At 45.7% G+C, this 23,426-nt stretch overlaps 1 protein-coding gene across 4 annotated transcripts in view; it reads left to right on the top strand.

The window, feature by feature from the left end:
• The window catches only part of PAG1 (phosphoprotein membrane anchor with glycosphingolipid microdomains 1), a 331,656-nt gene that overhangs the window by 291,871 nt on the left and 16,359 nt on the right, over positions 1 to 23,426 (top strand). For all 4 annotated transcript variants that reach the window (XM_040354494.1, XM_040354495.1, XM_040354496.1 and 1 more), the window contains one exon: positions 19,331 to 19,539. In XM_040354494.1, coding sequence (XP_040210428.1) covers positions 19,391 to 19,539 — 149 coding nt within the window. In that variant the 5' untranslated portion in view covers positions 19,331 to 19,390. The remainder of the gene's footprint in view (positions 1 to 19,330; positions 19,540 to 23,426) is intronic.

The following is a 23,426-nucleotide window of genomic DNA, read 5'->3' as shown; positions in this document are numbered from 1 at the left end:
AATTCCCCTCTAACAGATGGCTAAAAATATTATTGGTTTCAGTGGTATATTATTGTATCTAGGTAGCAGAAAATGTCCCTGGCCCAACGAACCTCTAGCCAACTCTAAAAGAACCCTTGGGATCCACAGAACCCTAGCTGTGAAAGGCTCCTCTAAAATGTATGCTGCAGCAGTATGTTTACTATATGTCCATGCATGCAATAGCTGACATATGTAAAGCATCATGCCGCGTACACACGACCGTTTTTCGGGTTGTAAAAAAATGACATTTTTAATGGTCTCGAAAAAAAGATTTTTTTTCAACCCGATCGTTAAAACGGCCTTGCCTACACACGATCGTGAAAAAAATGCTCTAGCAAAGCGCGGTGGCGTACGACGGCACTATAAAGGGGAAGTTCCAATCGGATGGCGCCACCCTTTAGGCTGCTAAAAGATGATTTGCGCTTTTCTGTCTGTTACAGCGTGATGAATGTGCTTACTTCATTACGAACGCTAGTTTTACCAGAACGAGCGCTCCTGTCTCATAACTTGCTTTTGAGCATGCACGGTTTTTTCACGTCGTTAAAGCCCACACACGACCATTTTTTACGACGTTAAAAACGTTGTGAAAAATTATAGCATGTTCAAAATTTTTAATGCCCATTTTTTACATCGTGAAAAATGCTCTGGAGCCCACACACGATCGTTTTTAATGACATAAAAAAATTTAAAACCTGAAAAACAGTCGTGTGTACGCGGCATTAGGGTCTTTGTGTTAACTCCCATTCAGTGCGTTTATAGAAGGTCTAAAACAGGAAAACAAGATTTGCTCCCGAGTTTCCTCTTTTTTTTTTTTTTAAGCCAACTAAGAACTGCTCCAGTTTCTCGCCATGCAACTTACCACTAGGCACCTCCATAGCCCCTTTGTATTGGAGTGAGGAAAAGGGAAAATATTTAGACCAAAGCAAAGGATGATAGTTTGTCAGTGTAAAATTTATAGGAAAAACATGACTAGCTTCTTTTTTGCACCATTATTTTCCATTAGGATTTGAAAATAGGGAGTGGTCAGCATGTTGTAGTTGTAGGAGGCACTAGTATTTAGCCACTCTGATCACTTTTACATTATCCAACATCGCCTGCTGAAAAAGATGCCAGGGTCATAACTGCAGCTGCAGCCATGACCCTGGTAGAACCACTTAAACCAGAGGACGTACGGGTACATTTATATGGGGCAAGTGGTTAAAGTATGCCTGTCTGCAACAGACAAAGGGGTAGATCCACAAAGAAATGACGCCGGCGTATCTATTGATACGCCGGCGTAATTTCAAAAATCCCGCGTCGTATCTTTGTTTTGAATCCTCAAAACAAGATACAACGGCATCTCGGCTTGATCCGACAGGCGTACGTCTTCGTACGCCTTCAGGTCTTGGATGCAATTTTTCGGCGGCCGCTAGGTGGCGTTTCCGTCGAAATCTGCGTCGAGTATGCAAATTAGCTATTTACGACGATCCACGAACGTACATCGGCCCGGCGCATTTTTTTCCGTCGTTTGCGTTCGGCTTTTTCCGGCGTATAGTTAAAGCTGCTATACTGAGGCGTACTCATTGTTAAGTATGGCCGTCCTTCCCGCGTACAATTTTGAATTTTTTACGTCGTTTGCGTAAGTCGTTCGCGAATAGGAATTTGCATAGAATGACGTCACCGTCGTAAGCATTGGTGGGTTCCGGTTTAATTTCGAGCATGCGCACTGGGATACCCCAGGGACAGCGCATGCGCAGTTCCAAAAAAACGTTGTTTACGTCGGGTCACAACGTATTAACATAAAACACGCCCCCATTAGATCCATTTGAATTCCGCGCCCTTACGCCGCGATGGATACACTACGCCGCCGTAACTTATGGCACGGATTTGTTGTGGATTCCATTTAAAAAAGATAAGTTACGGCGGCGTAGCGTATCTTAGATACGCTGCGCCCGGCGCAGATGTCTGTGGATCTGCCCCAAAGTATTTGTATGCAAAGCAACAACATACAGAGCAAGCTCCTTCCTGGAAACTTTCAGTGCTGGCAATAGAATTTTCCGTTTGAGGGCCCTTAGCCTCAGGGCCCTAGTGCAGCTACACACAATAGGTTTGTCTACTGCTGGCTTTCATACAAAAAAGCCAATTATAATTTTCAGGCTTTTACTCACACTAATATAGCATCTTTCTCGAACAATGAGGTCAGGCTGTATGTTATTTTGAAAATATAGCCTTCTTATTAGAGGTTTCAGAACAGCTTGCTGCCAATTCATTAAAACAATAACTGGCTTTATTGCTGAATAGGCTGCGTATAATAACCTTGGGCATCGCTCTTACACTTCAGCGTATTTGCTGCTAGAATGAAATATTGATTTTATCGTTGCTCTAAGGTATAAATTACTTGAATATCTTCTGAATGTTGATACTTTGTAATTCAGTCCAGAGAAAGAAAAGCCTAATGTACAGTACAGGTAACACAAAGCTCTTAATATTGACACTTCCGTGCTGAGAATCACTTTGCCTGGGCATACTTTTATGTTCCTGAAATATTTTTTTACAAAATGTCATTGCAGCCCAGTCATTAGTCTAAAAGACAGAATTCGGAGAGTCGTGGTTAATGATTCTTACTCTGAATGGTCTAAGGTTATCAGTGGTGTACCCCAAGGTTCAGTGTTGGGACCCTTACTTTTTAATATCTTTATAAATGATCTATGGTTTTGGATTAAAAGTACCATTTCAGTCTTTGCAGATGACACCAAGCCAGGGGCGGACTGGCAACTCATGGGGCCCCCGGGCAATAGAAGATTTTGGGGCCCCTGGGCTTACAGATGGTCACCAAGCCAGCAGGCAGTGCAGAGGCGGGGCAGCTAAAATCTAGGGATTTTCACACTAAAAACATGTCGGTTTCAGACATATCAGGGACAGATGTAAAAAAAACACATATTTTTACATACTGTCCCTGGTTTTATTGAGCCTGGCAACCCTGATGGGGCCCCCTAGTGGCATCGGGCCCTCGTTCAGTGCCCGAGTGCCTCTATGGTCAGTCCGCCCCTGCACCAAGCTATGTAGTGGAATAACGTCCTTACAGGATGTCTCCAATTTACAAGCCAACCTCAATGCTCTGTCTAATTGGTCAACTATGTGGCAGATGAGGTTTAATGTTGATAAATGTAAAGTTATGCACTTGGGGGCTAAGAATATGCATGCATCATACATACTAGGGGGATTACAACTGGGGGTGTCCATAGTGAAGAATGATCTGGTGGTTTTGGTAGATCATAAGCTGAATAATGGCATGCAATGCCAAGCTGCAGTTTCCAAAGCCAGCAAAGTCATTTTTTGTATTAAGAGAGGTATGGACTCCAGAGAGAGATAAAATGTTTCCCCTGTACGAATCATTAGTAAGACCTCATCTGCAATATGCAGTTCAGTTTTGGGCACCAGTTCTCAAAAAGGATATCTGGGAACTGGAGACAGTGCAGAGAAGCGCAACTAATCTGATAAGAGGCATGGAGGAGCTCAGCTATAAGGAAAGATTAGAGGAACATTGGCCCAGATTCATGTAGAATCGCGGCGGCGTAACGTATCGTTACACCGCCACAAGTTTTCATCGCAAGTGTCTGATTCTCAAAGCACTTGCATGAAAACTTCAGCTGGCAGCCTACGGCGTAAGCCCGCGTAATTCAAAGGGGCGTGTGCCATTTAAATTGGGCGCGCTCCCGCGCCGGACCTACTGCGCATGCTCCCTTTTGAATTTCCTGCCGTGCTTTGCGCAAAGTGACGTAATTTTTTCGAACGGCGACGTGCGTAGCGTACTTCCGTATTCCCGGACGCCTTACGCAAGAAGGAAAATTTTTTACATTTCGACGCGGGAACGACGGCCATACTTTATACAGCACATACGTGTGCTGTGTAAAGTTAGGGCACCTAAAACGACGACTAACTTTGCGATGGGAAACTAGACTAGCAGCGACGTAGCGAACGCGAAAAACCGTTGTGGATCGCCGTAACTACTAATTTGCATATTCGACACTGGTTTACGACGCGAACTCCCCCCAGCGGCGGCCGCGGTATTGCATCCTAAGATCCGACAGTGTAAAACAATTACACCTGTCGGATCTAAGGGCTATCTATGCGTAACTGATTCTATGAATCGGTCCCATAGATACTCTGAGAGATACGACGGAGTATCTCTGCTGTGAATCTGGCCCTTAGTCTATTCCCTCTTGAGAAGAGGAGATTAAGGGAGGATATGATCAACATGTACAAATATATAAGGGGTCCATATAGTGAACTTGGTGTTGAGCTATTCACTTTAAGGTCATCACAGAGGACAAGGGGGCACACTCTACATATGGAGGAAAAGAGATTTCATCTCCAAATATGGAAAAGTTTCTTCACAGTAAGAGCTGTGAAAATGTGGAATAGACTCCCTCCAGAGGTGGTTCTGGCGAGCTCAGTATATTGCTTTAAAAAATGCCTGGATTCTCTCCTAAATGTACATATTATAACTAGGTACTAACATTTATAGGTAAAGTTGATCCAGGGAAAATCCAATTGCCTCTCAGGTGATCAGAAAGGAATTTTTCCCCTGCTGTAGCAAATTGGATCATGCTTTGCTGGGCTTTTTCGCCTTCCTCTGGATCAACTGTGGGTGAAGGATTGTGTATATGGGATTGTATTTATTTCTTTATCGTACATCACGGGACACAGAGCGGCATTCATTACTATATGGGTTATATGGAGTACCTTCAGGTGTAGACACTGGCAATCTCAAACAGGAAATGCCCCTCCCTATATAACCCCCTCCCATAGGAGGAGTACCTCAGTTTTTACGCCAGTGTCTTAGGTGTTAGTCATGGTTTAGCTTGCCTCCGCATCCTTGGGATTAGGTGAGCTACCGGTTCTGTCCAAAAAAGCCTCAGCGCTAAAGTGGTCAGTAACCGGACCCCAAACCCTTGGGGTATAGCCCATAATGCTTTTCTTTTTAGAGAGCTGGACCCTGGGCCCAGAACTTAGAAACCTTTGGGTACCTAAAGTTTTCTGTTGCCAGGGTGCTATATGGGCCCAGGACAGTGGATCCTTCATAGGAACCCAGGGCCTGAAGGTCTAGACATCCCCACGGAGATGGGGGAAGATTGGGCCTCTTGCTTGGCAAAGTCCTGCGGCATGGAGCAGGTAAGTGAGGGGAAAACTTGCGGAACTTGGTTCTTAGCAGGTTTTTTTCTGGGGGGTCACAGGGGACATGCCTAAAGTTATGCACTGCATCTGGCAAACTAGTCACATATCATAAAGATAGGATGGCTCTCTATGTATTATTCCCCATAAGATGTGACCTCCCTTGTAGTGTTGGAAAAGCATTGAGTGGGGCCTGTGTTATATAAAAATATATGTGTGTGTCAGAGAGCTTTGCTTACCTGCAGGCCTCCAGGCGATGCTCCATCAGTCTTCCTCCTCAGAGCCTGCAAGCAGGCAAAACGCTGACCTCCTCATGGTTCCAGGCTGCAGGCTGCAGTTTGCTGGAACAGAGAGGTCCCTTCCTCCCAAAATCCCCCCCCCTCCCCCTGTCGGGAGGGGCATTTCCTGTTTGAGGTTGCTGGGGGGGAAGGGCGGGTCAGTGGCTTAAAGGAAGGGGCGGCCCTTCCTTGTTTGTTCCATCAATACTTTGGAACTGAGGAGAAAGACCAGAGCGGCAGCACGGGGCGCCGAGGACACACAGTGGCCAGAAAGGATATTGCAGTCTTCAGAGGACTGTTTTGTCAAGCCTAGAAATAGGCTGTTTCTTTTCCATCTCATAGTTTTTCTTTGCAATACTACTCAGGGGGACAGAATGTTTTTTCTTTCCTGGATTTGAAACAAAAACGAAAAAAAAAAAAGTCATCTAGGGGAGAGGAAGCATTTTTTTATCCCCCAAACAGGTGTTTGGACAATTAACTTTTATAGTTCCAAATACCAATAGGTAGCAGGTGTACCTCGGTATTGTACCATGGTATGCCGCTGTTTTCCCTACAGGGAGCCTTGGGGCCATCGGGATCTGGGGCTGGAGCTGACGCGGGTCAGTCCAACCCTAAGATGGTCACGGAGGAGGTATTACTCACCTCTTTAAAGGAGATGCAGAAAAGCATGGGAAAAATGATATCCGCAGCTATGCGGGGCAGTAAGCGGAATAGATCTCCGTCGCCCGAGCGCGGACCCTCAGAAGAGGAGGTCCTTTCCTCAGGGGAATTGGACGACCTCTTGGACACGGACCAAGTAGGTTCAGGGATCGAAGACCCGGATACAGAGGAGTCTGGGGCAGTCTCCCTGAGGGAGAGCTGGTGGATTCAAGGATTGTCGGACTTGGTCCATAGGACATTCAACTTGCCAGTACCAGATCTCCAGGTATCGACGGTTTCAGCTTTGGGCTCACTGAGGGCGCCTCAAAGCAATGCTGTGTTTCCGATCCATCCTCTATTAGAGGGAATTTTGTTCCAAGATTGGAACAAGCCAGATAAGATCTTCTTACCACCTAAGAGGTTCTCTGTCCTATATCCTATGGAAGAAAATTTTTCCAAAAGATGGGCTACTCCTGCAGTGGACGCAGCCATCTCATGTGTTAACAGATCGTTAACATGCCCTGTAGAAAACATACAGGTGTTCAAGGATCCAGTTGATAAGCGCTTGGAAGCACTACTTAAGAACTCCTTCACTACTGCAGGGGCAGTAGTACAGCCAGCTGTGGCTGCGATTGGGGTCGCTCAAGCATTATCGGATCAATTTAAGCAGATGCTTAAACTTATTCCGGCCCAGCAGGCAGAAAAATTTTCGGATGTCCCTAAGGCCATATGTTTTACGGTAGACGCAATCAAGGATTCTATCCAGCAAGCGTCACGTTTATCGTTATCCCTTATCCATATGAGAAGACTCTTATGGTTAAAAAGCTGGGAGGCTGAGCCCCCATGCAAGAAGCTCCTGGTAGGGTTCCCCTTCCATGGAGGACGACTCTTCGGAGAAGACCTAGATAAATACATTCAGACCATTTCAAACGGCAAGAGTACTCTCTTGCCAACTAAGAAGAAGGTTCAGGGACCTGCGTTTAAACGACAGTATTCCCCTGGGCAGGGGCCCTCTAATGCCAAGCAGTATCGACGGCCTCCTGCAAAAGCAAACTTCGGCTTCAACAGCAGATCACAAGGACAGGCTGTTAGAGGCAAAAGGCAGTGGTTTCGCAAACCAGCAAAACCAGCCCCCAAGCCAACCTTATGAAGGGGCGCCCCCACCCACGAAGGTGGGGGGAAGGCTGCGACTCTTTTCAGAGATTTGGGAAGCCAGCATTCCCGACGAGTGGGTACGGTCTTCCGTGGCCACAGGCTACAAATTAGATTTCCTAAGGTTTCCTCCTCCTCATTTCCAGAAGTCGAGGATTCCAAACGATCCGGAAAAGGGAGCCGCATTAAGATCGGCATTAGATCATCTACTTTCCCAGGAAGTAATAGTAGAGGTACCAGTCCTGGAACAGGGGCTGGGTTTCTACTCCAACCTATTCATCATCCCAAAATCCAATGGAGATGTCGGGCCAATTTTGGACCTAAAGATGGTAAATGCATATCTAAAGATCCGCTCATTTCGGATGGAATCCGTGCGGTCAGCAGCTGCCACACTCCAGAAGGACGACTTCATGGCGTCCATAGACATAAAGGATGCCTACCTTCATGTTCCAATTTATCAGCCACATCAAAGATATCTACGCTTCATGGTGGCTTTGCGTCACTTCCAATTCGTGGCGCTTCCCTTCGGGTTGGCTACGGCCCCCCGGGTGTTCACGAAGGTCCTAGCTCCAATCCTAGCCAAACTAAGGATCCAAGGGGTCACGATCCTAGCATACCTGGACGACCTCCTAGTCATAGATCACTCGTCTCCCGGCTTGGAGCGAGCAGTGGCCCTCACGGTCCAATACCTCGAGAGGTTCGGCTGGGTCCTAAATCGAGAAAAGTCAGCTTTCCAGCCCACAAAGCAGTTGGAATATCTCGGCATGAGATTAGACACAGAACAACAAGGAGTGTTCCTACCTCTGAGGAAGGTAAAAGCCATCAAGGAATTAATCCTACTGGTTCTAAGCAAGAAAGAACCGACTATTCGCCTATGTATGAGGTTACTAGGCAAGATGGTGGCCACATTCGAGGCGGTACCATACGCCCAGAGCCACACTCGCATCCTACAGGCAGCCATCCTGTCAGCATGGAGCAGAAGGCCACAGGCCTTGGATATCCCGTTGCCGCTCTCATCAAGAGTCCGACAAAGTCTGTGTTGGTGGTTAGACCCTCAGAATCTACTGAAGGGGAGGTCTTTCAGCCCAGTGGCTTGGAAGATAGTGACCACAGACGCCAGCCTGACGGGCTGGGGAGCAATTTTGGATGGTTGCACTCGCCAAGGTACTTGGGCAAAGCCAGAGAAGCAGTTGCCCATCAACATCTTGGAGCTCAGAGCTGCTCGACTAGCCCTCAGGGCTTGGACGTCAAAATTGCAGGGGTTCCCGGTGAGAATTCAATCAGACAATGCCACGGCCGTGGCACACATAAATCACCAAGGGGGAACCAGGAGTCAAGCCGCTCAGAGAGAGGTGAGCTTGATTCTTCTATGGGCAGAGGCTCATGTGCCCTGCATATCGGCAATATTCATTCCAGGAGTGGACAACTTTCAGGCGGACTTCTTAAGCCGCCAGACTCTATGGCCGGGGGAATGGTCTCTGCATCCACTAGTCTTTCAAGCACTCTGCCAAAGATGGGGAGTGCCGGACGTGGATATCATGGCATCGAGACTCAACAAGAAACTAGACAGGTTCATGTCCCGCTCAAGGGATCCGATGGCCTGCGGAACCGATGCGTTGGTTTGCCCTTGGCATCAGTTCAAACTTCTTTATGCGTTTCCCCCGCTCCAGTTACTACCCCGCCTGCTGCGCAGGATCCGGGTGGAGCACATACCAGTCATCCTGGTAGCTCCAGCATGGCCCAGAAGGGCATGGTACTCACTAATCTTAAGGATGGTAGTGGGAGACCCTTGGACTCTTCCTCTACGGCCAGACCTGCTATCGCAAGGTCCGATCCTCCACCCTGCCTTACGGCATCTAAATTTGACGGCCTGGAAGCTGAATCCCTGATTCTCAGGGGTAGAGGTCTGTCTCAGAAAGTAATCTCTACCCTAATCAGAGCCAGGAAACCGGTCTCTAGGGTGATTTATTACAGGGTCTGGAAGGCCTATGTAGGCTGGTGTGAGTCCAAGCGATGGCTTTCTCGCAAATTTACCATCGATAGAGTATTAAGTTTTCTCCAGCTAGGAGTGGATAAAGGATTGGCATTAAGCACAATCAAAGGACAGATTTCTGCTCTGTCAGTGTGGTTTGAGCGGCCGCTGGCCACCCACTCGCTGGTTAAGACCTTCCTTCAAGGGGTCTTACGTATTAGACCTCCAGTTAAATCCCCGCTTTGTCCGTGGGATTTAAATCTTGTTCTGTCAAGTTTACAGAAACAACCGTTTGAGCCGTTGGCTGATATTCCTTTGGTTCTACTGACAAGGAAGTTAGTATTTTTGGTTGCCATAGTTTCCGCAAGAAGAGTTTCGGAGCTGGCAGCCTTATCCTGTAAGGAACCATATCTTGTTTTTCATAAGGACAGGGTCGTTCTCCGCCCTCATCCTTCCTTCCTTCCGAAGGTCATATCCAGTTTTCATTTGAACCAGGATTTGGTATTACCATCCTTCTTCCCTAAACCTACTTCCAGAAAGGAAGGGTTGCTGCATACCTTGGATATTGTCAGGGCCATGAAGGCCTATCTTAAAGCTACAAAGAAGATCCGGAAGACAGATGTGCTGTTCATTCTACCGGATGGGCCCAAGAAGGGGCAGGCAGCTGCAAAGTCCACCATTTCTAGGTGGATTAAGCAATTAATCACTCAGGCCTACGGCTTGAAAGGGTTGCCTCCTCCAGTATCATTAAAGGCTCATTCTACTAGAGCCATGGGCGCCTCCTGGGCAGCACACCACCAGATCTCTATGGCTCAAGTTTGCAAGGCGGCAACCTGGTCTTCTGTCCACACGTTTACAAAATTCTACAAGTTGGACGTAAGAAGGAATACTGATACTGCCTTCGGGCAGGCAGTGCTGCAGGCTGCAGTTTGAGACCCTCGGATTCCGGGGGCTCCTCTTGTTCGAGTTAAATTTAAAAATTTTATTTTTCTCAACTAAGTTGGATTTATTATGATTTGAGTATATCTCTAAATTAAATCCTTTTGTCTTGGAGATGTTCTCCCTCCCCTCATTGTAAGCATTGCTTTGGGACATCCCATATAGTAATGAATGCCGCTCTGTGTCCCGTGATGTACGATAAAGAAAAAGAGATTTTTAATACAGCTTACCTGTAAAATCTTTTTCTTGGAGTACATCACGGGACACAGAGCTCCCACCCCTCTTTTTTGAGGACCATTTTGGGAGGCATACTGCTTGCTACAAAACTGAGGTACTCCTCCTATGGGAGGGGGTTATATAGGAAGGGGCATTTCCTGTTTGAGATTGCCAGTGTCTACACCTGAAGGTACTCCATATAACCCATATAGTAATGAATGCCGCTCTGTGTCCCGTGATGTACTCCAAGAAAAAGATTTTACAGGTAAGCTGTATTAAAAATCTCTTTTTTTTTGGTTGAACAAGATTGACTTGTGTCTTTTTCCAAACTGACTAACTATGTAAGTCTTCCTTACAGTGACCCAGAATAGAGCTTGGAGTGCCACTCTAAGCAGAGAGATCGATCCCCCTGAGCCTCAGAAATAGGGGTGCCGGCATACAGGCTCACTTATCCAGTAGTGACAGAATGTGTGTACATGGAGAATGCTGCACACCCGACCAAAGTGTATATAAAAGTGTAGGAGGGTCTCAGCCAGCTCTGCTCAACAAACCATGCCCCTTGATGCATTTTAGAGTACCTCTATGACTAAACCCTGGTGGGTGAGGTGAAATGCATTGGGGGAAGGGGGGGGTGGTTTGTGGAGCAGAGCTGGCTGTGACATCCTACACTTGTATTCACACTTCGGTGGGTCGGGAGTGTGGCGGTCTCCATGAACACACAAAAATTTAAAGGGTAGTCAGAGATTTAGTTGCCTCTGACTGTGTTGTTTTGCCAAATTTGGGCCTCTGTTCCAGCCATGGCTGTACTGTGAGTGACCACTATCGGTGCCTGTACCACCCCAGGCCGAGGGTGGCAGCCGTCGAGTCAGGGCGTATTGGGTGTTTTTTCTCAGCAGCCAGTCAGTGGGGGTTGGTAGTCTCACTGTGCAGGCTGGAGGAGAGTACTTAAGGAACAGATGTCATTGGTTCGCGGTCGTCGATCGCTAGTCTGTCGTCCCACCACCCCCCGTGTATGGCCCTCATGGCCGGGGGTGTGTGTTCAAGTGTTCCTGGCTTCGGGACCACGTTGGTCCGGGTTGTGATCTACTGTGTGGGCCCGATAGTCAGACTGGGTCCACAATAGCAGAGTGGTCCTGTGCTGTCAGTCCTGAGGGAGGAAGCCACCCGATGAAGAACCTGTCTGGGGGAGTACCGGGCACGAGGCTGGTATCTCAGGAGAGGCCTTGAACTTCATCGAAAGACGCACTATACTGAAAGGCTGAATGATAGTCGCCTATCAGTTCTGAATTTACCCAAGTGTATTCAAGAGAGAGATCCGGGTGCTTAATCCTGTGTTGAAAAGGGTTCTGGACTGAATACATCTCTACCCTTTGGGAAGGTCTGTGGCAGAGACTATGCTGAAGTTTCCCTGTAACATTTGGCTGCTAGGCTGGTGAGAGAGGCCTATCCATGTGCACTATACCCACTCTGGCTAGAGTGACGATGAGAATTACATTGCTGGAATCAGGAGTGTTTCCGAATGAAGTTATACACCTGAACCTACCACCTACTATCCTTTCTACCTCTTCAACTACTACTCCTAAAGACACCTAAAGTGTGGACATTGCAGGTCTTCTCCACTCTCATTGTATACCCTAGACGGCGAAGGAATAGAGGTAACATGCCACCCAAAACAAACCAGCAGCTCCTTCGGGGGTAGTGCTACATGTACATCATAGGGGATCTGGCTGTCCCTTCCGGGTTCTTGCAGCCAGAGCCCTGATGACACACCCCATCACAAGTGCATATGCTGATGATTGGCTCAAAGACACACTAATGCATGGTCTGGTTATTCTAGGACAGTGGTCATCAACCCTGTCCCCATGGCTCACTAACAGGCCAGGTTTGCAAGATAACTGAAGTACATCACATGTGATATAATTTGCTGCTTGCAGTATTCTAGTCTGCATTTCCCCAAGGTAATGCATAAAATCTGGCCTGTTAGTGGGCCCTGAGGACAGGGTTTATGACCACTGTTCTAGGAGGTTGTGGGCTATAGGGCAAACCTCATTCTTACCAAGTCAAGAAAGGCAGAAGCTCGGACTGGTATTTTCAAAGGAAGGCGTTTGTAAAAAATGAATACAGAAATAATAAAAATGATCTGCAAATGTTTTAAGGAGGGTGTAATATAATGGAAAGTAGATGACAAGAGTGAAGGTTCACTTTTAGATAAACCGTGCAGTAGTCGTTCAGAATATAGACTTGCTGTAATGCACTGCACTTTCCATTCAGCATCACCCTTGTTGGTTCATAATGGGTTCTCTCTCAATCTGTGGCTTTTGTATTTTTAGTAGTTGATTTGAATTTGTTGGCACTTTCAAAATGAGGTATGGCTTATTTGCTCATTTATATTTTCAGTTCCTGTAATGCTGTTTAGGCCAATATACTGTGGCTCATCATTGCATTTCAAATTTCCGAGAATTGCAACCTAAAAAAAGGATTGTGAATCTGTATTGAATCTCTAGGCAGAGGATTGAAAAAGTCTGTGGTTTTCATAGAAAGCGGAGTCTTTTCTAACCTGCTGTCAAGCCAAGTGTCCGCATATACTGCTGTAATGCTGAATAGATCTGTCAGACGACAGGACTGTGGTGTCACCTTGTGGCCAGATATGTTATACATGAAGGAGAAAATGCTTTGCTCTGTGCATACAAGAAATGTTTGCATTCCTAGTTGTTGATCATCATATTTATTGAAGAACTTTATTTAGAAGAGCTTTTATATATTTGGTATGCTGGCTAAAGGGATTAGTTAAAACTCTGAAAATAATTTACAGGTAATTACCACTTAGTGTAGATGGTAACAATGTCTGTGTGCCTCTATGTGGAGGAGATGTGCTTTTTATTTGTAATGCCACGTTGGTGTTCATGTGATGTATGAGCCATGCTGCATTTTAAATATTAAGTGAACATGTGATAGACCAACATTTCTCAACCTTTTTAACACGGAGAACCCTTGAATAAACGTTCTGGTCTGGGGTAACCTCTGCTAATAATTACTGCATCTACTTCTACTGTATAAAAGTGTGATCTGGCACTGGGGCGAGTGAACGAGCAGGCTTCTCGGCCATCTTCCCGGCTCATTCATTGGTTGATTGAAAGCCGCGCAGCTATTGGCTTGCACTGCTGTCAATCGCATCCAATAACGCAGCGCACAGGGGGGCGGGGCCAAATGATACAGTGAGCAGCTATGGCCGCCGGCTGCATCACGGGAGTGCGCCCGCAAGCACTCAACACCATGCAAGCTCGCATTAAGGTGATGAGTCCTTGCGGGGGGGGAAGCCGAGACAGCCGCGGAGGGACCCCAGAAGACCAGGTTCGGGCCACTCTGTGCAAAATGAGCTGCACCGTGGAGGTAAGTATAACACGTTTGTTTTAAAAAAAAATCTTTTACTGATCCTTTAAGGTTTAAAAACTTTCGGGGCTGAAGTGTTTTTTTGTTTAACCTTTTATTTAAAACAATTAAACCTGGAGGCAAAATGAGTGCGAGTGTTACATGTAAAAAAAAAGGTTTACAGAAGAACTTTACACTAGTGCGTCCTTTTACCTCCTGTCATCTTTCTAGGTTCATAAATATACCTACCAGCCAAGCAGATCCAGCGTTGTCCTCTTTTGCACTGCTCTCCTCCTACAGGTCCAGTCTCAGCCGCATCTTCCTCTTACACATCTTAGGGATCTGGCTGTCCCTTCTGGGTCTTTGCAGCCAGATCCCGATGTGCATATGCTGAAGGTTGGCCCAAAGCCTCCTCGGATTTATGGTGTGGGCATAGGTGTGCGCAGCCTAATGCATTAGGGTGTGCACCCCTAAGCTCAAACACACGTTCGTTCGTGTGTATGTATCTACATATATATGATTCCGGCTCATTGTTCTCTCTGCTGGCACAGTGAAAGAGAAGAGCATAAACACTTTTCTTATGGCAGAACCGGTAAGAGGGAGATCTTTCCCATGTTCCTGTTGCTACACAGAGCGATAACACTAATGCGCATGGGGTGATTAGGGTGTGCCTGGGCACACCCTGTGCGCACGCCAATGGGTGTGGGTATTCCAGAAGATTGCTGGCAGATGGTGCTTTGTCATTTTAACCAAAAGCCAGAAGCCCAGGCTAGTATTTCCAAAGAGATGGGTTTTTAAAAAAAAAAAATGAGTGATTCACAAAATATAAAACTGTTACACCCAAAAATCTGAAATCTTACAAAATCAGAATGAGAAGTACAGCTTACCCCTTTACAACCAAATAAGAATAATCAACAATATCACTAAAACTGCTATCAATAGTCAGCACCTTGCACTCACCGGACACAAAATCACTACAAAGTATTACTAGCATATAGCCAGATTCAGAGATGTTTATGCCGTCGTAACTCTGAATCTAGGCCATCGTAAATTTAAGCGTATTCTGGAAACCAGATACGCTTAAATTGGGCTAAAATAGGAGCGGCGTAAGTCTCCTACGCCGTCGTATCTTGGGGTTCTTATTTACGCTGGCCGCTAGGTGGCGCTTCCGTTGATTTCGGCGTAGAATATGCAAATGAGCTAGATACGCCGATTCAGAAACGTACGTGCGCCCGGCGCATTTTGTTACGTCGTTTACGTAAGGCTTTTTCCGGCGTAAAGTTAGTCGAACAAAAAGCTGGCCTAGCCAATGTTAAGTATGGACGTCGTTCCCGCGTTGAATTTTGAAAATTTTACTTCGTTTGCGTAGGTCGTCCGTGAATGGGGCTGGACGTAATTTACGTTCACGTCGAAACCAATATGTCCTTGCGGCGTACTTTGGAGCAATGCACACTGGGATATGTCCACGGACGGCGCATGCGCCGTTCGTTAAAAACATCAATCACGTCGGGTCACGAGTCATTAACATACACACCCCCCTGTTCCTCATTTGAATTAGGCGCGCTTACGCCGGCCCATTTACGCTACGCTACGCCGCCGTAACTTAGGAGGCAAGTGCTTTGTGAATACAGCACTTGCCTCTCTGACTTACGGCGGCGTAGCGTATATGCGATACGCTACGCCGCCTCAAAGTTAAGCCAGTCTTTCTGAATCTGGCTAATAGAAATCCCTCAAGGATAAGCTCTAAAATGAGACCAGGTTTATAAACCACAACCAATACTATACTGGATACCAAGTCTAACCACAGTGGTAACACCTACCCATTGTAATATGTGTACGTTGTCATTTATGTACACCTTGTGTTAAATGGGGGTCTATTTATAAAACATTTGTTGCACTACGTTAATTACTCTCACATTTACTGAGCGTGCCCCCACTCATCCACAGTTTGAGCCCATCTGGGGTGGATGAGTGATCAGGAGGCATGCTCTACAGAATTTTACCCTCAAAAATGTTTGACCCATATTTGGGTCCTCACATTTGTTATCCAACTATGTGTTATTCATGAAGTTTTCTTTCTACTCTCCTGTTAGTTTTGAGTTATACAGTATAGAGTTACGTAAATATAGACATGTTCTACTTATTATATATGTATCTCATAATATGTTGCTTATTATATTTTGTTTGTTTTTTCATGTTAAACTCAATAAAATATTGAACAAGAAAATGAAAAAAAAAGAAAAAACATTTGTTGCACGAATGTTATAAACAAGTGAGAGTTGGAAACATTCATGCAAGCTGAAAAAAAATTCTCTGCTTGTTTTATAATAGATTAATTGTGTGATCCCATTGAGGTATTTTAGAAAACAATACCACATTTTGGCCAGTAGATGGAGCGGACGATACAGGAATTATTCTATTAGAACACATACAGGCGGTCCCCTACTTACAAACATCCAACTTACAAATCACTCCTACTTACAAACAGAGGGAGGCAACAGGAAGTGAGAGGAAATCTAACTTTAGGAAGGAAAATTCACTTCTCTAATGCCGCGTACACACCATCACTTTATGTGATGAAAAAAACGACGTTTTTAAAAATGTCACTTTAAATGACTGTGTGTGGGGGGAAACGTTGTTTTATGTCTTGTGAAAAACGACAAAAAAAATCGAAGCATGCTTCAATTTTATGTGTCGTTTTTCACTTCACAGAAATTGACCGTGTGTAGCAAAAAAACGACGTTTACTACAACGTTTTTACACCCGCGCATGCCCAGAAGCTAGTTATGAAGCGAGCTTCAATGGAAAAAAGTGGTTAACGTAACCTCGCTTTGCTAGAGCATTGTGAAAAAACGATGGTGTGTAGGCAACTTCGTCTTTGAAAATTGAAGTTTCAAAAACGTTGTTTTTTACTTCACAGAAAATGTCGTTTTTTTTCATCACATAAAGTGATGGTGTGTATGCGGCATAAGAGTTAATATGGGGAAAAGGTGTCTCCACTGATGCTTTATCACCAATCCTTGTTTCCACAACAACCCAACATTTTCAAACTCCAATTGTCATTGGGACAGAAAGTGAGGTGAAAATTTCAACAAATGTTACTGGGGTGATGATAACCCTTTTTTGGCTGGAGCTACGCTTAAAAAAAAAATGTACGTGTTCCGACTTACAAACAGATTCAACTTAAGAAGAAACCTATAGTCCCTATCTTGTTTGTAACCCCGGGACCGCCTGTACTGTGAAATGTTGTTTCTGACATTCATGCAATATCTTATAACTAGACTCATTAGTGTTTTGTAAAGCTGAAGGGACTGTATTATTTCAAGTTGTTGTTTTTTTTGTTATGTTCAGGACTGAAAAATCTAAGTTTTTACTTTTGCCTAATTCCATTTGATCAGATGGCTATATAAATATTTTGGCTATTCTGGGTGTATTTGGATCTACCAAGTCTATGGTTAAGTGGTTGCAAGCGTTTGGATACAGTGTTGCTGTGTTTTTCTCATTTTATTTATTTCCTCTTTCACCCCCCCCCCTCTTTTCTTCGCCTGTTGCTGATCTGTTACAGTTGATATGAGCTGTGCACATGTCATGTACTTGGCACGTGGTCTACAACCCAGCGTTTTTCCTATGAAAGGTTGAATATCTTTTTTCGTGATTGTGTTTTTTCTAAGTATAGCTTAAGTTGCATTGATCTTTCATGGATGACATTCTACATCTGGCGGGCCCAGGGCCAACAATTTCCCCCCATGCAGTTACACTCTCCACCCCAAAGTCCCATAAAACAAACACACAGACTTCTCTAAATAAAACTTTAATAATATAAACATAAAGAACTGATGCAGATCAAGCTAAGGACTTGTTAGTGGAACAGTACATACTCGCCAACTGTAACTGTAACACAGGTCTCCCTTCTCCATCATTACACAGGATCCCTTCTCCATACTACCCCCATTATTACACAGGACCCCTGTCCCCCATCATTACACCAGACTCCTCAACAAACCCCTGCATTGCCCCCCCCCCCCCCCCACCCACCGTCTCACTTTGATAGTGTCAAAAGGATATCAGGCAAACACCAGGTACACATCGCCAAGCCCTCCAGTGAAGAAGCAGGCTCATGGTCTGTGGCTTGTCAGACATTGTAAGGGAGAGGGGTCAGTGTGACTGGACTGATAGGTGCTCTCCCTGCACATTGTTTACTTTACCAAGCTGGCCAATCGCTCCACGGTGCTGGACATAAAACCCAACCAGTCACCAGCGCCCCAACATTCAATTCCGCCCTCATCTCGTGAGTGATAGCCAAGTCCACTTAACTAGGTGCAGCTGCTTTGGGCCCCACAACTATGATTAGGCCCAGAGCAGCAGTTAAAGACAGGCCTGGATGTGCCATTGTAGCCATTTTGGGCTTGTGACAGTATCGCCCATTTCTATCTATTATATGTTTTGACTCAGTATGGCTTGTTACTTCTTGTATATCGGAAATCTAAATATCAGATTGATTGCAACATTTTCATATTTACCAACTTTAACCAGTAGGGGAAACTCTCTCGGCCACTTTTAAAAGAGCTCATTAACCAGTACTTTTTGTGAAGCAGACCCAATATGCTGGAAATTATAAACGGCACTCCTGAAAGATTCTCAAACACTGTATTCTGTGTCCTATCATGGCCAAAGCAACATTCCATTACCTGAAACCAGTCTGTGAGCTACTATGGTATATCCAGCAAAAATGGCAAGTGTGTCAAAAAGTACACTTGATTTATTTTAAGCTGAATTCTGTGTCATGTAATGTAGCCAGATTACAGGGAGTACCTCACAGGGTCACTCCAAGTATACCTCCTTAAAGTCTTTGCTTTGTTACATCCTAGCGCTCAGCTTCCCGCATCAGCGGTCAATGAGCAGGTTTGCATGCTTCATTGTTGGCAGTGCAGTACACCACAGTACATTTAAGTTGGAGCTGCATCACCCTGTCACTGTGCAAGGGCGCATCACGTGATGTGTGTCTTATATCTGACAGGGGCAGAGTGACCCCCATATTCATCCCAGCACAGCTGTGTGGTCTCTGTCAGCTGGTTCATGCTGTGGGGACAAACCTTACTGGGGGGATTCTTTGGGTTCCTTTAGAAGTCTAATGAGGGTTGGATTTGGAGATGTTGGGTTTAAGCCCTGAGATTGTGGGGGTTATAGTGATGGGACTGCCAGCTTTTAAACCCTTCTGTTTAACAAAAAAAAAAAAAGTTGGAGCTTCACTGTCTTGTGTGTTGGGATTCAAGGTGAATGCGACAGCAATGCGCTATCATGCGAAACGTGTGCTGCAGTGCATGTCCATACTGCACATTTCGCATGATGGCGCATTGCTGTGGCATTCACCTTGAATCCCAACACACAAGACAAAACCACAGCGGAAAAGCGTGAATCCAGCATTAAAAATAATGTTAGCCACAAGCCTTTTTACTTTCCCTTCTAATTCAGTGATTTTGTGTTTTTTTTTTTTATTAAAGTGTAAAATCGGTGGCATATTTTTTCCATAGAAGCATTTAGCTGCAAGAAGTCCTGTGTAGATGTTGTAATGTGTGTTTTTCTCTTCCAGGAAGTGAAATCCCGTTATACAAATGAGGCCACTTGTTGAGCACGTACCCAGTTGCTGAGAATGCCTCCACTGGTCCAGGAAGCTGTGGCTGTCGTGAATGGCGATGTCAGCAGTGAAGACAGCCTACTCTTAGTATGGGGCGGCCTGGCTCTACTATCCAACTTTCTTTTCATTACCCTCCTCTTCTTCCTCTGCTCTAGCTGTGACAGGTAAGATCACATCATTTTGATATGCACTAAGGACTAGACATGGATGTCACGCAATGTACATCTGATCACAGCCCCAAAACACTGGCTGTTTGAGCTGAAAATACAATGCTGTCACATATATTGTAGATTAAAGTAGCAGAGATCACTAATGTGACTAAAAGCAGTCACTACTAAAAGAAATCTCATTTAATCTATTATTATAAAGTATTTATCGAAAGACAATTTTTCTTATTCATTTTAGATGTAAAACGGAATCAATTAAACCCATCCATTTTTATTACTTGAGGAAGTGTCCTATTTTTGAGAATTTTGGTTCCCTTTTAACCACTTCAGCCCCGGAAGAATTTACCCCCTTCCTGACCCAGCCCTTTTTCACGATACGCCACTGCGTCACTTTAACTGACAATTGCGCAGTCGTGCAACGTTGTACCCTAACAAAATTGAAGGTTCCCCCCCCCCCCCCCCCACAAATAGAGCTTTCTTTTGGTGGCATTTGATCGCCTCCGGTTTTTATTTCTCACACACTGTATTCTGTGTCCTATCACGTTTGGAACTGTAGACATGACAGATCCTGAGATGTGAACCCTGGCTAACTAAACCCAGGTATGCAATAACCTGAAAGAAAGGTATGATGAGACAAGGAAACAAAGACGCAACGGCTGTTTGTGTGTCGTTACTGCATAGCACCGACAAGCTACGACAGAACATGCTATGACTGAAACATGCTGGACAACAACACACTATGACAGAAAACACAACCCCCCTGTGCCTACCCAAGTGTGAAGACAAGAGCAGTGATGGTGGGCCTGCAGCATGTGAATGAACCTGATGACGACCCCCCCCCCCCCCCCGATGTATGACGTGAGTGAGCGCAAGTAATCTGCTGCGCAATGACAGATCGTTGAAATGAACACAACACGCAGCTGACAGAACCGATATGACAACTATGTGAGGCATGAACATGAAGACCACGGAAGTGGAGCTACCCCACCAATCAGGACTACATCCCCCCTCCCCTGGCTCCGTGACCCAAGGTAGTATGCATCTGACAAGCAAGTCTCGGCTTGAGAGCCAACCAGGACACCTCCAGTCAAGCATGTTCTCACCGGCATTAACGAGGATCTGCTGTGCTGCAAGCAGCCCCCCACTTCTCCACGCCAGGACAACAGCAAAACCCTCCCCCTTCTCTCTGATACCTGGTGTGAGCACCGGGAGGATTAAGCAGGGTGGGTGGCTGCCCCCCCATATGCTGCCTGGCGAACAGAACATGAGCAGCAAGATTCCAGTGAGAAGATGCCGGCGTGAGCCCTGTGTGTGTGGACGGACGGCCACCCCCCACGGTGTCAGATGGAGCCCAGGCTAAAAAGGGAAAAGTGGTGGACGGATACAAGGACGGCCCCCCCTAAGCAATGGGGATGGACATCCCCCCCCTCCCACCCATGGTGTCAGATGGAGCTCAGCTAAAAGGGGATGGAAGGGTGGATGGATGCCCCTAAGCACGGGGAGAAGCGGGCGGGCAGCCCCCATGATGCCGGATTTGAGCCCTTAATGGTGGATAGGCGGGTGGTCCCCCCCATGGTGCCTGGCGTGAGCACCGGGAGAGGAACCACTACAACTGACAGCCGCTCTGCAGGGAAACCAGAAGTGACGTGAGTCGGCTGCGTCAACCCAGAAACGAGCCGACGCAGGATCAGTCAGAGGAGGAGGGCTAAATAGCCCTCAGACTCCTCCTACAAATACAGGCTAGCCTGTGGTCAGCCCTTAAACATAATAGATATAGATATATATCTAATAGATGTATATCCTAAGTGCAGCTACATCCAAAACTTTGGAGAAACCAGAAGTGAGAAGAAATCTTTCCAAAGTGAGGGAGGTTTACTCTCAGGCAGTTGTCACCAGAAGTGTCCCCATTGGAAGATTTTTCTCTATAAGGATTCATTTACACTTGTGTTGCCCTCTGAAGCATGATCTGCATTGGATCGCCCTTCAGAAGGCATTTGACAGGCGTCGGGGAGGCATTCTTATGCTGCCTTACTACCTTAAACCCTGCAGCAGCACGTCGCAACCATGGTAGGTGGTAGTTGAGAGCCCCCATTCAGTTGAATGGGCCACGTTCATCGGCTGTTGCTGAGCGCCAAACATAACAGCGGAGATCATTTTTGCCATACCACAATGCAAAGCATCACAGCTGCGGCATATGTACACACCCTCTACTGCCTTTGCAGCTTAAGTAAGGGCAATAAAAGAGGCATTATAATCACTCCCAATCTCAAGTATTAGGCCTTGCTCTTCTGGTAACAGCACAACATTTTTCATTTTTCTTCACTGGCAGTGTTCACCAGGACAAAAAAAAGGTGACTCCCCGTAGAGTGGACACAGGCAGCCGGGAATTTTACATGGGGGTTCCAATGCCAGCCAAAACCTAAAGTACATTACAGGACACCGGATCAGAGTCTGACCATAGTTTTAATGCAGTTTCTTTCAGGTGATTGGATACTGACAAACAAAACGGACGTGGCTTAAGGCTGTTTCCAGCGTTAAGTCATGTTTAGCAGCTTTTAGCGGCGTCGGACAATTTTACAGCTGTAACGCTGATCCTCAGATCACGCTGGCCCTGGGTTTTTTTGCAGCTTGAAAACGCCTAACCCACTTACAGCTCCCAAAAGCATGTGTGTGCATGAGGCCATAGAATAACATGGAGTGGTGTTTTTAAGCTGCAAAAAAAAATAAAAAAACATCTGAGGCTGCTAAAAGCAGCTGTAGAAATGCCCTGTGTGCATGAGACCTTCGTGAAAAGAACTCCTTTTGAAATAGTTTTCCAGTGTCATATTAAAGAAGGTTTCCTTAGATGCGTGTGCTCCCTGCTCCTCCTGTGAAAGATAACATGCACAAAATAAGATGCTGTGGATGCTTTAATAATAATGTTATAACTTGATATAAAGAGAGCCTTGCTGGTGAATGCATCCAGCTGTATCAGGGAATAACAGGAACGTTATGCTTGTCAGGACCATTGATGACACAAGTTCAGTTTTCAGAGGTCCGCAAAGCAAAAGAAAATGTTACATTTGCAAACTTGCTTTGAAGTCATGGATAATATTCAAGAAGCTATTTTAAAAGTGCATTTGTTCTATATAAAATAATGAGGTTCCTGCAGGTTATGGTGAGGATTTTTTTTCTATTTTTGTATGCGTCCCAGAAATGAATACTATAAAGTTGTTAAATTTGTATGCAATATTTTGAGTTGGCTCAATATTTAAATCTGATATTCATATCCTCAGTTTCTCCCTTTCCAAATATAAAGGAGCATCCGTATATGTTTGGTGATAGTACCTTTTTCTTGTATGCTTTTCTAGGTGATGCATTTATATGGCACCAACAATTTACATGCTGTACGTTCACATCAGTCCCTGCCCTTAAAAAAACGGAGGTTCACCCAAATGTGAACCTCCGCCGCTTTTCATAACCCCCCCCCCCTTCTGTGTCACATTGACACCTTTCAAGGGGGAGGGGGTGCAGATACCTGTATAAAACAGGTATTTGCACCACTTCCTGGTATAGACGGTCCGTGTTCATCCGATCCCCCATAGGGGAGAGCGGAGGAAAGATAGGGTGGTCCCTACACAGTGTGCGGGGACCGCCCTGTCAGCTGCCAGCTCAGCGGGGATTTTACGGAGGATCCCCGCTGAGCTTTTGCGGACACACGGAGCGGATCATTACTGATCCGCCCGTGTGAAAGGGCCCTAAGTCTTTGGAGTGTATGAGGTAACTGGAATATGTGAAGGATAGCCAATGCAGGCCCAAGGAGAACATGCCAACTCCATGTAGATAGTGTCCTTACCCCGGATACATACAGGGACCCCAGTGCTACAAGCCAGATGTGTTTAGGT

The sequence above is a fragment of the Rana temporaria genome, chromosome 5 (assembly GCF_905171775.1).
Source record: "Rana temporaria chromosome 5, aRanTem1.1, whole genome shotgun sequence".
NCBI lineage: Eukaryota > Metazoa > Chordata > Amphibia > Anura > Ranidae > Rana > Rana temporaria.
Note: the sequence above shows the minus strand (reverse complement) of the source record. Positions and strands in the feature narration are given on the sequence as shown.